Source organism: Ceratotherium simum, chromosome 28 (genome assembly GCF_057802395.1).
Source record: "Ceratotherium simum simum isolate JZ-2026a chromosome 28, ASM5780239v1, whole genome shotgun sequence".
NCBI lineage: Eukaryota > Metazoa > Chordata > Mammalia > Perissodactyla > Rhinocerotidae > Ceratotherium > Ceratotherium simum.
The window spans coordinates 21,022,375-21,035,353 of NC_141927.1; the positions used below are offsets into that span (position 1 = coordinate 21,022,375).

At 45.9% G+C, this 12,979-nt stretch overlaps 1 protein-coding gene across 1 annotated transcript in view; it reads right to left on the minus strand.

Annotated features, from left to right (window-relative positions):
• The window catches only part of PDGFRL (platelet derived growth factor receptor like), a 48,148-nt gene that overhangs the window by 2,449 nt on the left and 32,720 nt on the right, over positions 1–12,979 (minus strand). Inside the window, exons 3-4 of the mRNA XM_004428784.3 lie at positions 8,411–8,562; positions 3,967–4,260 (exon numbers count right to left, since the gene is read on the minus strand). Coding sequence (XP_004428841.1) covers positions 3,967–4,260; positions 8,411–8,562 — 446 coding nt within the window. The remainder of the gene's footprint in view (positions 1–3,966; positions 4,261–8,410; positions 8,563–12,979) is intronic.

The following is a 12,979-nucleotide window of genomic DNA, read 5'->3' on the forward strand; positions in this document are numbered from 1 at the left end:
AATAAAATCTTTAAAAAAAAAAAAAAAAAAAAAAAGAGCACCAGGCCTACTCTATCCCACCACTTTTGGTTTCCTTTGAAGCCTCCTCTCTCTCTCTGCCTTGGTGGTCCAGGATGAGGTAGTTATCCAGAACTCCCCAGGTCCAGCCATTACACCTGTAATTAGAGGAGGAGGCTAAAAGGTCTGCCGGGGGGTCATGTGAAGGGAATGAAACAGTTGAGGAAGAAGGTATCTGGGGGTAGGGCAAGCGGAAGGTAGAGAAGGCAGCCAGAGAGGTGAAGATGAACAGAGAAGGTATGTGACTGTCATCAGAAGAGGAGAAAGTCTAAATCTACTAATGAGAAAGATGTTCGCAGGAAGGGCGGGAGTGCTACCTACATTTGCAGTGCCTTTACGTCACAGCATTTCAGAAACAAATTTCCTCGTTACTGTCGGTTCATTAATTTTGATGGCAGCCTTGAGTAAGAAGGCAATGTGCTAGGAGCTGGGACAACGGCAGCGAACAAGACAGACGTGGTCTCTGAGCCCCTGGGGCCACTATTCTAGTGGAGGAGACAGACACTAAGCAAATGGTCGTGTGGTTAATTTAAAACATGAGTTGTGTTAAGAACTATGAAGGAGAAGCCCAGAGTACTCCAGAAGTTCAGAATAGTCTGAGAAGGAGGAAAGTCTTCCTTGAGGGAAATTTGAACTAAAATCTGAGGGGTGAGTTTAACAGGCATGGAAGGACAACGGGGGGCGTGGACAGACCAGAATTGTGGTGTGCAAAGCCCCCACAGTGAGAGGGAGGAAGGCCAGGATAGGCTGCAGAGCAGGGAGGAGGGCAGAGGCCAGTCATGCAAGGCCTTTCAGGCACGTGGAAGAGAAAAAAGGTGGGCATGGAGGAGACCAATTGGAAAGGTGTTTGCAGTAGTCCAAGAAGGAGATGATGATATCTTGAACTCTTTCTGCAGTGAGGATGGAGAGAAACAATAGGATTTGAGAGAAATTTAATGGAAAAAGTCAAAATGATAGAGGAGACGAGAGGGTCAGGTTGACTTCTAGTCTCAGGCCTGTGTACCAGGGAACTGCATTGCCATCACAAAGCTGAAAAACCCAGTCCAGGAGGAAGATCCAGAGTGCAGGGAAAGGCCTAGGAAGCCCCTGAGCACAGACATGAACTAGGCAGTTGGACACGTGAAGCTGGAACTCCCAGATCTGGGCCACATAAATTCACTTGGGAGTCAAGAGTGAACAGATACACAGCAGAGCGTGGATACGGCTGAGCTGGCCTGAGCTGGCCTAAGAAGAGAACAAGGAGTGAGAAGGAAGGTGCCTTGGGCAACTCCAACATTTATAAGCTGGGAGAGAGCTAAAGAGCTGACAAAGCAGAATGAGAAAGTTGAAGGGAAAGCAGGGAAAAAATGGGGCCAGGGAAGATGGGGTTTCATGCAGGAGAGGCAGAGTCTAGTAGGATGAGGACGGAAACTTGTCTGCTGGATTTAATGGCCTGGGAGGCCCTGAGGCCCTTTGCAATAGCTGTTGGTGACACACAGGAGAGAAAGCTGAGCAGCGTGTGGAAGGGAAGGAAATGGAGACAGGGAAGGGGAGAGCCCTTTCAGGGAGTTTGGCCGTGATAGGAAAGAGATATGCTCTTAGCCAAGGGCTGAGGGTGGTCAAAGGAGGGTAGTGAGAGTTATTTGGGAACAGAGTGTTGGGGACCATGGCCTAGTGAATAACCCCACGGCCTAGTTCTCACCCCACGGCTGAGAACAAGAGGCATTCAGGAGCCCAAGTTCTCACCTCAAAGAGCAGCTAGCTCCTGGGGCCACTCGTCCCCCCACAGGGCTGCCCAAGCAGCACCATGCAGTAGAACAGACTCTACCCCACACACAGACCACTCACCCCGGGTCATGCAAGAGTTCTCGGAGGGAGAAGAATCATCACTGAGGGACTATAGTGCGTGAAGAGAAACCATCTCCTCTCACTCTCAGGGGTTGGCGAGGGGGTGCCTTCTTTCCTGGAAGTCAGGGGAGGGAGGCCCAAGAGAATCACTTGTCAAGGAAGGGGAGGTGATAGGTTGTTTTGCAGTAGATCTGCTTGCCGGCTGCCCCTGTGCCACCAGCCCAGGGCTGGAGACCACTGGGAGGGGTGGCATGGGGGGGTGCCAGGTGGATAGGGCAGCCAGATTGTGTCCCTGCTGTAAGTTTCTGCTCCAGAAAAATGTTACATGCTCCAGAGTCAGGGGATTAGAAGGACATAGAAATTTTAGGGCTACAGCCTTTCTGAGACCACATTGCAGCACAGAGCAAAGAGATACACAGGGACAGCGGAGGCCTTCAGCTGAGAGTCCAGAAGGAGGACAAGGCTGAATCTGAGAGGGGCCTAAGGCACCACAGGCTGCTTAGGGGTGAGTTCCGTATCACCCATGACAAGGTGTTGGAGCCACCATCTGTCCCCATGGGGTTCACAGACAAGCCCAGTCAGCATTTACTACCAGGGGATGAGTGCTTCTGGACTGCAGCCTCTCCCATTGTCCCCTCAGGCCAGCACCAGAGCAGGGAGGGGAGGGGAGCTAGACTGTCTCCCCCACTAACACCCCCACTCTACCCCTCACCCCCAACTCCAAGCCACTGAAGTCACCAGTGTAGCTCATGCCAGTGGGGAGAGAGCTTTGGGTCAAATGTGGGGTTAAAGATTCTAAATGAACAGTCTTAGAAACTGGATGAGACTGTCTTACTAACCCAAAGCACCTGTTGGATGTGGAATTGGACTGAGATATCATTAACAGACCTCACTACCCTTAGGAAAGGGTGTTTCAATACAGCAGAATTAATGGAAGTTACTGGAGAAAAAAGTATTTCTTGTATGAACCTACCGAATTGAAACTCCTCACTAAAATGGTCATGTTAAAAAAAATAGTTCAGTGGAGAGATTTGAGCATACTTCAGTTCTGTCAAGAAGTGGAGAGTGAGACCAACTGGAAGAGAATGAATTTCCCCACCCATGGGATTTTTCGAGCAACCCTCAGCATGGAGAAAGGGTATAGTTATGTTCATCCAGAATGGTGTTTTCTTGCACAGGTGGGAGGAGAGCACAGAGGGGCCAGGAGTTCAGGGCATTGGCAGAGAGCATTGAGGTGATGAGCCCTGGAATGTAAGCCGGGGGGAGGGGCGGGAGAGCACTGGGGAATAGAGAGAGTAGAGGGTGGAGGTGACGATCGGTGCAGAAGGAGTCACCGAACACTGGACAAACAATCTGGGAAGGTACAAAGCTGTGGTTGGAGGTGGAGATCTGACTCAGTGATTCCTAAGTCAGAGCAGTTGTAGTTGTTGACATGCTAAAGTTGTGACCAAGGGAGGGCTGTCTGAGGTGAAGTGGACGAGGTGGTCAGTGAACCAAGCCAATGGGTTCCAAGTAGATGTTGATGTCACCCAGAAAATGGAGGGGCAAGGAGGACATTGAGCCAATGAGGGGAGTGACAGGAAAGGAGGTAACAAAGCTGGTATAGCCGCAAGCCATGAGTCTCAGAGGAGCAGAGGTTCCTAGCAGCCGGTGAGAAAATGAGAGCTGGGAAGTGGGAATGGGCACAAGGAGCACACTGACCCCACCTCCTGACCTTGAGGTTGGGAAAGGATAGTGACTTGAGGAGACAGCAGATTTTGGTTAAAACAAAGAGGATGTTCTCATCTGAGAGGATGTTCTAAGAAGAGTTCGGAGATTGCTGATTGGAGAATTGCTGATCAATCATACAGAGGCAGTGCCAGAGTGAATGTCGGAAGGATTTGGAGAGAAGGGAGTCGAGGGGTGTTGGGTGGGGGTCCCGGGCCAGGAAAAAGAACATTCTAGAAATGATGGTGCAGTAGAGGAGCCTTTAAGAACAGCATACTGTGCCTCATGATTTCCATCCACAATTGAGAACAGCAGTACCTGATACTGACCAGCTGGTAGCGACTAAGCTCTAGTTACTGGTAGGAGCGGGCTTACCTTCTACATAGAGCAGTTGGTACTTGACAGAGATCTGAGACTTGCCCCCAGCCTCTGCCTTGCAATAGACCACCCCCTGGTGGTCAGAATGAGGATGCAGGTACACAAAACCTCTCTTCACGTCGTAAACAATGTCCGTTCCATTGGCTGGGATTTCTTTGGCCGGGAACTCCCTGTGGAGGGTGACTTTGGCTGACAGGACCGTCACTCGACAGGGAACCACAGCCTGTCTGTCCGGGTTCAAGTAGACAACATCAAAGTAACTGGGAGAAGGTACAAAGAGTTCTCCTTTCTCTGCAAAGGGAAAGACACAAGCTTATTTATTCTGGAGAAACAAGGTAAGAGGGCTTTAAGGATTCTTACATTCAGGGCACAAAGATGAGAGGGGACTGGCAATCTTCTCAGAATACTGAGTCCTTCTGAATAGAAAAAGCTATTTTTTAATGCTTTTCCTTTTTTGGAAGAAAGATTTTACTTTCCATCTCCTTCAAGTTAACAAAAAAAAGTATTAGTTTAAGCCCGCATCAGGCCCATGGATGACCCCACTGAGGAAGCAGGGAGGGAGACTGATTTCCTTATGTTAAGAGCAGTTTTAAAACCTGTAAACAATCTGCTGTGTCTCTGGAGAATTAGCCCCATAGCTATGCCCAGTAACTGCCCATCGGGAGGGGTGCCCAGCATACAGAGCTCCTCTGAGAGGCCCGGCCCAGTGAGGGCACTGGCATCCTCACCCTGCCCTCACAGCCCAGAGGACCTCATTCCTGCCAACGTCAAGGAAAGAGAATGGAGGAGGGACAGATGAGGAACCCGCTGGTCTCGGGTTCTGAGCTCAGCTTGGCTGCCACTGGGCCGCAGACCTTCAGCCAGCTTCTTACACACTTGTGTTCACTCTGCCTGTTCTCTTAAGCTCTAGATGAGGGCATTTGATCTTACAGAAATGAGAGAAATGAGGCCTGGTTTACCCATACTTTCCTTAGGACAGCCAAGGGACTCTGGGTTGGGTTTTTTGGTTTGTTTTTTTGTTTTTGGCATGGCACATTAAATCCTCTGTTTTCTGGATCATTCTGTGAAGGGATATTATAGTAATTGCTAAAAGAAATCTTTCAACTTAATCACACTCTAACATTTGTTAAATTGTTTCCCATGTTCTTCCTGCAAGTTTCTGAAAACAAATAATTATTCTTGACTTTTCCTTCATTAGCTTTGTTTGTCCCACAGTCGTATGGTGTTTCAGGGTGGGGACAGAATTCCTGGACACAACATCAAATGTCTTCATGGGCCAACAGTTCTTTGGCTATGAGTGCCAAATTCACTAACATGGAAGTCTTTCCCCCAGCTCTGCACGAGATCAAGAAAGAGTATGTCATGGCTCAGTGAGTCTCCTTGCAAGGCTTTGTATCAGGCCAGGTGATTTGTGCCTTAGGCAAGGGGCACCTTTGTCAATGTTGTACCTAACACCCACATGTTCACACGGAGTAAGTCTACACGGCCTTGGATGTCCCACTTAATTTCTCTGTGCTTCAACCTCTCCATTTGTAAAGAGAAGAATCTGGAGCAGTCAAGATATCTTTTTAGCAAAAACATTTAAGGAATTTATAATTGTAAGATTTAGAAGCAACTTCTGTTTTAAGATTTTGTAGAGGAATCTGAACCAATGAACAAAGCCAGTAGAACAAGTTAACAATCTGATTTCAGAACATAAAAATGTGGTCTTACTTCATGTACTATAATACGTGCCTTGAAAGATGCCAGTTGCTTTAACAAACAGCAAAAAAATATTTGCAATTAGTAGATTCCATCTACCAAAAAAAGTGTGTTGAAGTTCATTTAAAAAATTATAGATCACATATGCCCTCTACAAATATGTTTGTATCTACTCAGCTAGATGACAAACATTAATTTAAGAAAACTAAACACTTGGAAATTTAGATTTCAAAAGAAATTAAAGTTAATAGGCTATAAACTAAAATCCAAATTACAACAAACTCCATATTTAGTATGGTGCTTGTTAATGTGGTTTTACTACATGTAAAAATTAGACCCCAAGCCTTTTGCTATGAGAAAGCCCTACTGCAGGTAATGTTCTCCTCCTTGATCTGGGTAGTAATTACATGTGTATGTCCACTTGAGGATAATTTTTTGGGCTGTAGAGTTATGATTTGTGTATATTTCTTTGTATATGTTATACTTTAATGAAAAGTAAAAAGGGGAAAAAAACCCTCTGAGAGCCTCCTGGATAAAGATTAAACATAATATATGACAGTTGCTTAACCAAAAATTGCACAAATTAACAACAGTCAAAAAGAAGCTTCACAATGTTTGCAATCAAACTCCAGGAAACATACAAACATAATGAGCGCCAGACGTTTCTCTGTGTGGGTAGTGGGAAAGCATATGTTCTGAAAGAATCCAGAGCCAGCAGCGGGAGGCTCAGCCTCCATAACAGCCAGTCTTGGTTTTGCAAACCAACCCATGCTTCAAAAGACAAATTGCTAAGTACTGTACTGAAAATCCAACTGAACTCTAAACTTAGTGTTGAGGAAGGAGAAAATGATACAACACATTACTTCACCTCCCTTCTTGATCCAGGTTTCTTGACATAAATATTTATTTTTTAGCCTTCCTTTGCTTCACTAAATGGCTTCTATAAATTAAGAAAGAGGGCTTCCCTCCAAAACTCAAAGAGAGCCCATAAGCCTAATGGGACACTCTGCTCAAGGGAGGTCTTCAGTTTAAAATCTCAATTCAAAAACCAATACTTTGGAAAGACACAACAGTGCTAATCTTGGCAAAGAATCTTTATTCTGCAACTTGAAATATGATATCAGTCCTCCTCCAGAATAACAGGCTCTTACTAGTCTTAATTAGTTGTCTTTTCCACTGTTGCTTCCCAGTGTGGTATAATACTAAGGGCATATAGCAGTTCTGTGTAGTACATTCCAGGATGAGGATCAGAAGGGCCTACCTATGAACAACTGTTAGCAATTCTCCTGACAACACCAGTTATGCTAGCTAGTGTCTGTCTGCCTGTCTCTCAAACTATCCATCACCTTGTCCTAGAAATGGGTAGGGCAGTAAGAACATTAGATCTTGGGTCAGAAAAATAGGGGTTGACTCTTTACTCTGCCATGACAAGTCATGGAACATTGAACGAGTCACCTTGCCCTTTTGAGTCTCAGTAACAGCATTATTATTTCTGAAATAGAGATAATAAAGTAGCTTCTCCTTATTTCCAAAGGTGTTGTGGAAATCAAATGACATACATGGGCTTCCAGAACTGTAGAGGGCTCTGCTAACACATCTGCTTGCCAGAGAGGAGCTATTTGAGCTGGAAGGGAAAATATGTGAGATTTTGCTAAAGCATTCATTAAGAGCCAGTGCATAAGATCATTTGAGTCATAGGCCTATGTCACTGGAGGTCTGAAAGGTAGAGGGATTCAGGATGTAAACAAATGTCATGAAAGCCCCTGTCTAGACACTAAGAAAGCATTCTGGCTTCACCTGAAATGCCTTGGACAACCGCAGCACCAGGGGGTGGCATCTGTAAGATTCCTGAAAGTTACTCCTGACCTCTGAACCTTGTTGTCGAGTCATATCCTCAAACTTCAGAGTTTAGAGAGCTCTGCAGAGAAAGCAGGCTGGGAAGCTACTCTGCAATGCTTGTTTCTCCAAGTGCAAGTTCCACCTGGCAAACATCTACCTAGCACTGCAGGGGAAGAGAAGAGTTCTCCACTCTGACCTGCACACTTTCAGGTGCAGAAGCCACCAAGCACCACAAACTTTTGGAATCCTGCCCCCAAAACTTCAGCTCAAAACTTCAGCTTAAAAGCGCAGACGCCTTTAGCCAGGCATCCTATGACTGTGAAGGTTCCAGAAAGGCGATCATCATAGGTTCTGAGAGCACAGTGACTAAAAGTCTACAGAATGCTGTTGATTAGAGCTTTCTGCGATGATGGAGATGTTCTCTGTCTGCATTGTCCAGTAGGATAGCCACTAGCCACATTTGGCCATGGAGCACTTGAAACATGGCAAATGCCACTGAGAAACTGTTTTTAATTTTGTTTAATTGTAATTAATTCCCATTTAAATTTAAATAGTCACACGTGTCAAGTGGCTACCATATTGGACAATGCAGGTCCAGACTCTGGAATCAGATAGTCCTGAGTTCAAATCCTGGTACAGCCACTTACTTGCAGTATGACCTTAAGGACTCATTTAGTCGCTCTGAACCTCAACTTTTCCATTGAAAAAATGGAAATGATATTGGTACTTACCCTGAAGGGTTGTTATGAAACTTACATGAAATAATTGCTGCAAAGCATTGAGCCCAGAACCTGGCAAACAGTGAGTGCTCTGACTGTCATCACAGCACCCAGTGAGACCCTTTCATTCTGGGCCAAGGCCAGAAGTTTGAAGAGGTCCACTCATACACCAAACATTTTACCTGTAAAAAAGATGTAGGTGGAGCCCGTTTTGGCCTCGTCCCTCCTGCAGATATAGCCATTGCAGAGCTGCCCCCAGCAGCTGAACTCGCCCGTGTCGGCCGCGGTGGAGTTGACCAGGGTCAGCTGGCTATAGCGCTCCTGCTGCTTCACACTGTCAAGACAAGCAGAGCCAGGTCACACCCGGGCCAGGGACCTGCAGCCATCACTCGCTCCACTGCTCTAAGATATAAACCCTCCAGTGGCTCGGGGCAGAGTGCCCTCTCTCAGATGCCACAAACTAATAAGCTTGTATTTGGGGACAGAGCATGTATGTGGAGTGGGGAGGCAGAGACAAAAGCCTTTCCTAAGAGGAAATAATACATGACAGTTCTGTTTTCTAAAGAGAGGAAATTCTCTTCAACCTCAGAACTGGAATTTCCTTAAGTAAAATCATGGGTGCGTGAGCAACGCAGCCCCAGAAGCTCAGCCAAAAAGCTGTGGGCAGAGATTTTCCTTTCAGCTTTCATTTCTAATGAGTTCATTTAGAGAGCAGGCAGCGTGAAGGAAAGCACACAGCATCATCCAGCACGCAAAATCTCTTTGATGATAACGACAAGTCTCTGAAGACATGCTTGGAATCTTCGAGATGCTACATTGTCATATTAAAAAGAAAAATTTGCCTTTAGGGAAAAAATGCATTGGCTGTTCAGCCCACCTCTGGTAAAGTATGTAGCGCTTTTGGGCGTTTGAACATCTCTGGCCTCACACTATTATTTCTACTTTATTTTCTTGTTTTTCATCTCTTGCATTTTTATCTTATTGCCTGTGAATATATTTATAAACCTCTTCAGTTCCTTTTTGAAATAAGAGAGACATAAATAAGTATTTATTATTACTGAACATTGGTATTAGCCAATTGTAATGGTAATTAACTGTATTCTCTAGTGACAGGAATGCAGATGTATCATCATTGGGATGGATGATCCCTTATGGCTTACGAGCCTCAGCATGTACGGATGCCCAAATAAACGGTTTTATTCTGAGGATGCATCTCAAATACCCAAATGTTTCACCCCTCTGAGATCCACATTCTTTTCTTATGTAGTTGAGATTCTCCTGTTGTATGTTACAGCAGCATCGATACGGTCACCACCTTAAATTTAGCACCCAGCAAGATGTCGGGTTGGTCGGTCTTAAACACAGCCTGTTCTGGTTCACTGCTGAATGGCTGCTTAGCCCACCAGTTCTGCCAAGAGGTGCCTCTGTACTCCCACTCTGTCAACTGCCTCCTTTCAACTGAACGGAAATCTCTCCTCCTTCAGGAAGCTTCTAATTAGAAACGACTGTCAGGAATCTCCCTGCTCTCTCCTAGTGACGTAATTGGCTCCCTTGTTCTCTACCCCTCAGATACCCCTGGCTTCCTGTTATTACAATAGATGGTACAAACTTGGAGAGCAGGGACGGTGCCATATTTTTTTAATATTCCCTAAGCAAGAAATCTGTGCAGAGTACACAGTAAGGATTCCCTAGAAACTAGTGGATTGAAATTGAACTAACCCACAGCATTGGAACTGGAAAGAACCTTGGGAAGCAGGCATCCAGCTTCCCATATTGCACATGAGGAAACTGAGTCTCAGACAGAAGTCACCTGAGACCCACATCTGGTGAACAACTGAACAAGTCTTCCTTAAGTCAATTAAATATGTACCAAATACCCACTCATTAGAGAAGAAAATGCATAAAAGCACTTCATGCTGTGCCTGGTTTCACTGTATTATCCTAATTATATCTGTGTTACATACAACTGCAGATTAGTAGTAGGTATTATGAATACTACTACAACAATGACAAATACCCAACAATGGGGATAGTTAGCACAGCAAATAAACACCAGTGGACCTCAAGGACTTTACAATCCGGGTAGGGAGTTAAAACTACTATACATGAAAAGATCAGAGGATAACTAAAGGGGCGCTCACAACAAGAACAACAGGAATTCTGAAAAGGGATTCATTGCTGTGGGTTGAAGAGGTCAAAGGCAGGTTTAAGGAGGAGGTGAGAAGAGCTGGACTTTTCAAGGCGGGGGTGAAGGGACAGGGGCAGCAAGAGGGCTAAGAGGCAGCGAGCTCCTAGGCCAGGAAACTACAAGGGCCGGGAGGGATCAGGCCTGCTCACTTCACTGCCGTGGCCCCAGTGCATGGTGGGTGGAAGGCACTTGACAATGATTCCAGAATTTAATTCATCAATTATAGAAGGAGACAGAGGGAGGGGGTTGGGAGTCATGGGGTTGAGAACAACCAGAGGGGTGTACTTTTCACTCACCAGGCAGCAGTGACCACCCTCAGTTCTGGAGTTGGGCACTCCACCCACCTTAGGTGGGATGGGCCCACCTTAGCCAGGGCACAAGTGAAGAGAAAAGGAATGAGAGAGGCAGGAGGAAGCCAGAGAGGCTGAGAGGCTGTTACTGTGATGAACAGCAAGTGCTGGGGCCAGGCTGGGGGTTGGCAGTAGAATGGAAGCAAATTCAGGAAATGTTTTCTTGGGGAAAATTTATGACAGACTGGGTATAAGAAGTGGAAGAGGGGCTGGCCCCGTGGCTTAGCGGTTAAGTGCGCGCGCTCCGCTGCTGGCGGCCCGGGTTCGGATCCCGGGCGCACACTGACGCACCGCTTCTCCGGCCATGCTGAGGCCGCGTCCCACATACAGCAACTAGAAGGATGTGCAGCTATGACATACAACTATCTACTGGGGCTTTGGGGGGAAAAATAAATAAATAAATAAATAAGATTTAAAAAAAAAAAAAAGAAGTGGAAGAAAGAGAGACATCAATAATGACCCTTCAACTTGCATTTCTGTGTCAGAAAGAATGGGGTTTTAACAGACTGAAATGGAATGGTTGGGAAGAGAAAAGAGACTGGGGTAGGCAAAATGGTAGATTCACTCTTGGAGATTTTGAATTTGTGATGACACGTGGGTGATTTAAGTGTGGACGTCCTCTGGGCAGTTGGAAATACAGGCCTGGCACAGAGGACATACAACAGCACCAGACTGCTATTTGGGCGAGTTGTCTAAACAGGGCTGAGAGTAGAAGCTAAAGGAATAAATAAACTCAACAAGAGAAAGTGTAGACAAGAAAGAGAAAATTGAGGACAAAATCTAGAACTAAACTAGGGACCAGCAGGAAAAGAAGAGGTGACAGATGAGAGAAGAATCAGGAAAGGGAATCATCAAGGAGACAGTTTCAATAAATTGATGCTTGAAAGCCTCAGATGCCTTTAAGAGAGATTCATAACAACACACACACACACACACACACGCATTTCGCAGAATGAAAGTCTTTGGCAACCATGCAAAAGAGTTGTGAGGATGGAGCTGGATTTCAGCAGATAAAAGGTGGAAAAGAGGAGAGAAAATGGAGGTGGAGGTCTCTCCAGGTGGACCATAATATCTGGCCACATTCCCTGTAGAGCTCAGAACCAGGGTACAAAATCAGTAATCCATACATGTATTGAGCGCCTTCTGTGGGCCCAGCATTTCCTAGCACTGTGGTGGTAGAAAGTACAAGATGCCATTCCTATCAGGAAAGTAATTGGGCACATGAAAATTTAGCCCTTGGGAATGACCCTACCACCACCAGGAAATCTGCATGCTGTATCTTTAGCAGGATTGGGGGTGGAAGGAAGGAAATGCACTGGAAAACATTTCTGGATTTTTCCACCCCCTCTTATGTGCAAACAATATAAAACAGGAAACAAATTATTTAGTAGGATTACAGTTTAAATGCCTGGATTTAAATTGTCCATTTCTACTAATGGTCTCACATAGTCCAGGTGGCAGCTATGGAATATGACCGAAGGCCTCTAGAGGAAGAGTCTGCACCTTGAAACAGAGATGAGGATTCCCTGAGCCCTGCAGAGCGCTGTACGGAGACGCTTCCCCCAAAGACCCTCCCCTTCTCTTGTAGCCACTTAACGAATCTCCAGCGATGGAAGAAGTGAAGGATGTCTGAGTGGAGCAAAAAGAGGTGTTGCAACAAAGTGCCGAAAAAAGTGTAATTAAGATAAGCAGAATTTACATTAATTGGAGGCAACTCTGACCATCCCAGCACATCAGTTCACTGTAGGTCTTTTTCTTCCAAACTTGCACTTCCAGGCCTGACCCACAGTGACATTAGTGATAGACAGGTCCAGGTTTCAAAGAGCGTGTGTTCAAAATTTAGGACTCTGTGTGTGTGTGTGTGTGTGTGTGTGTGTATGAGCACGCGCGCACATATATATGTCTCTTCCAAAGGCCTCCCGTGGTCTTTATAAACACAGAGTCTGTTTCCATCAGTGGAGGCCTGAAGCTTCCTTCATGTAGCCCAGCCTCCTGTCTTCTGGAGGGGGCCTATGTCATGGGATGGCACAGAGGAGGGGGCTGACAGCTCCCAAAATTAGGGACCACTGTGCATCTCACCTAGGGCAGTGACCAGGTGACAATGGTGGGGGGTCCATGCTCCTATCCTTCCCCCAGACTCTACAAGCCAAGGGCCTTAGGTGAGCCCTAGATTACAAGATAATTAGTCATTGGTCCCATAAATACTTAATGAG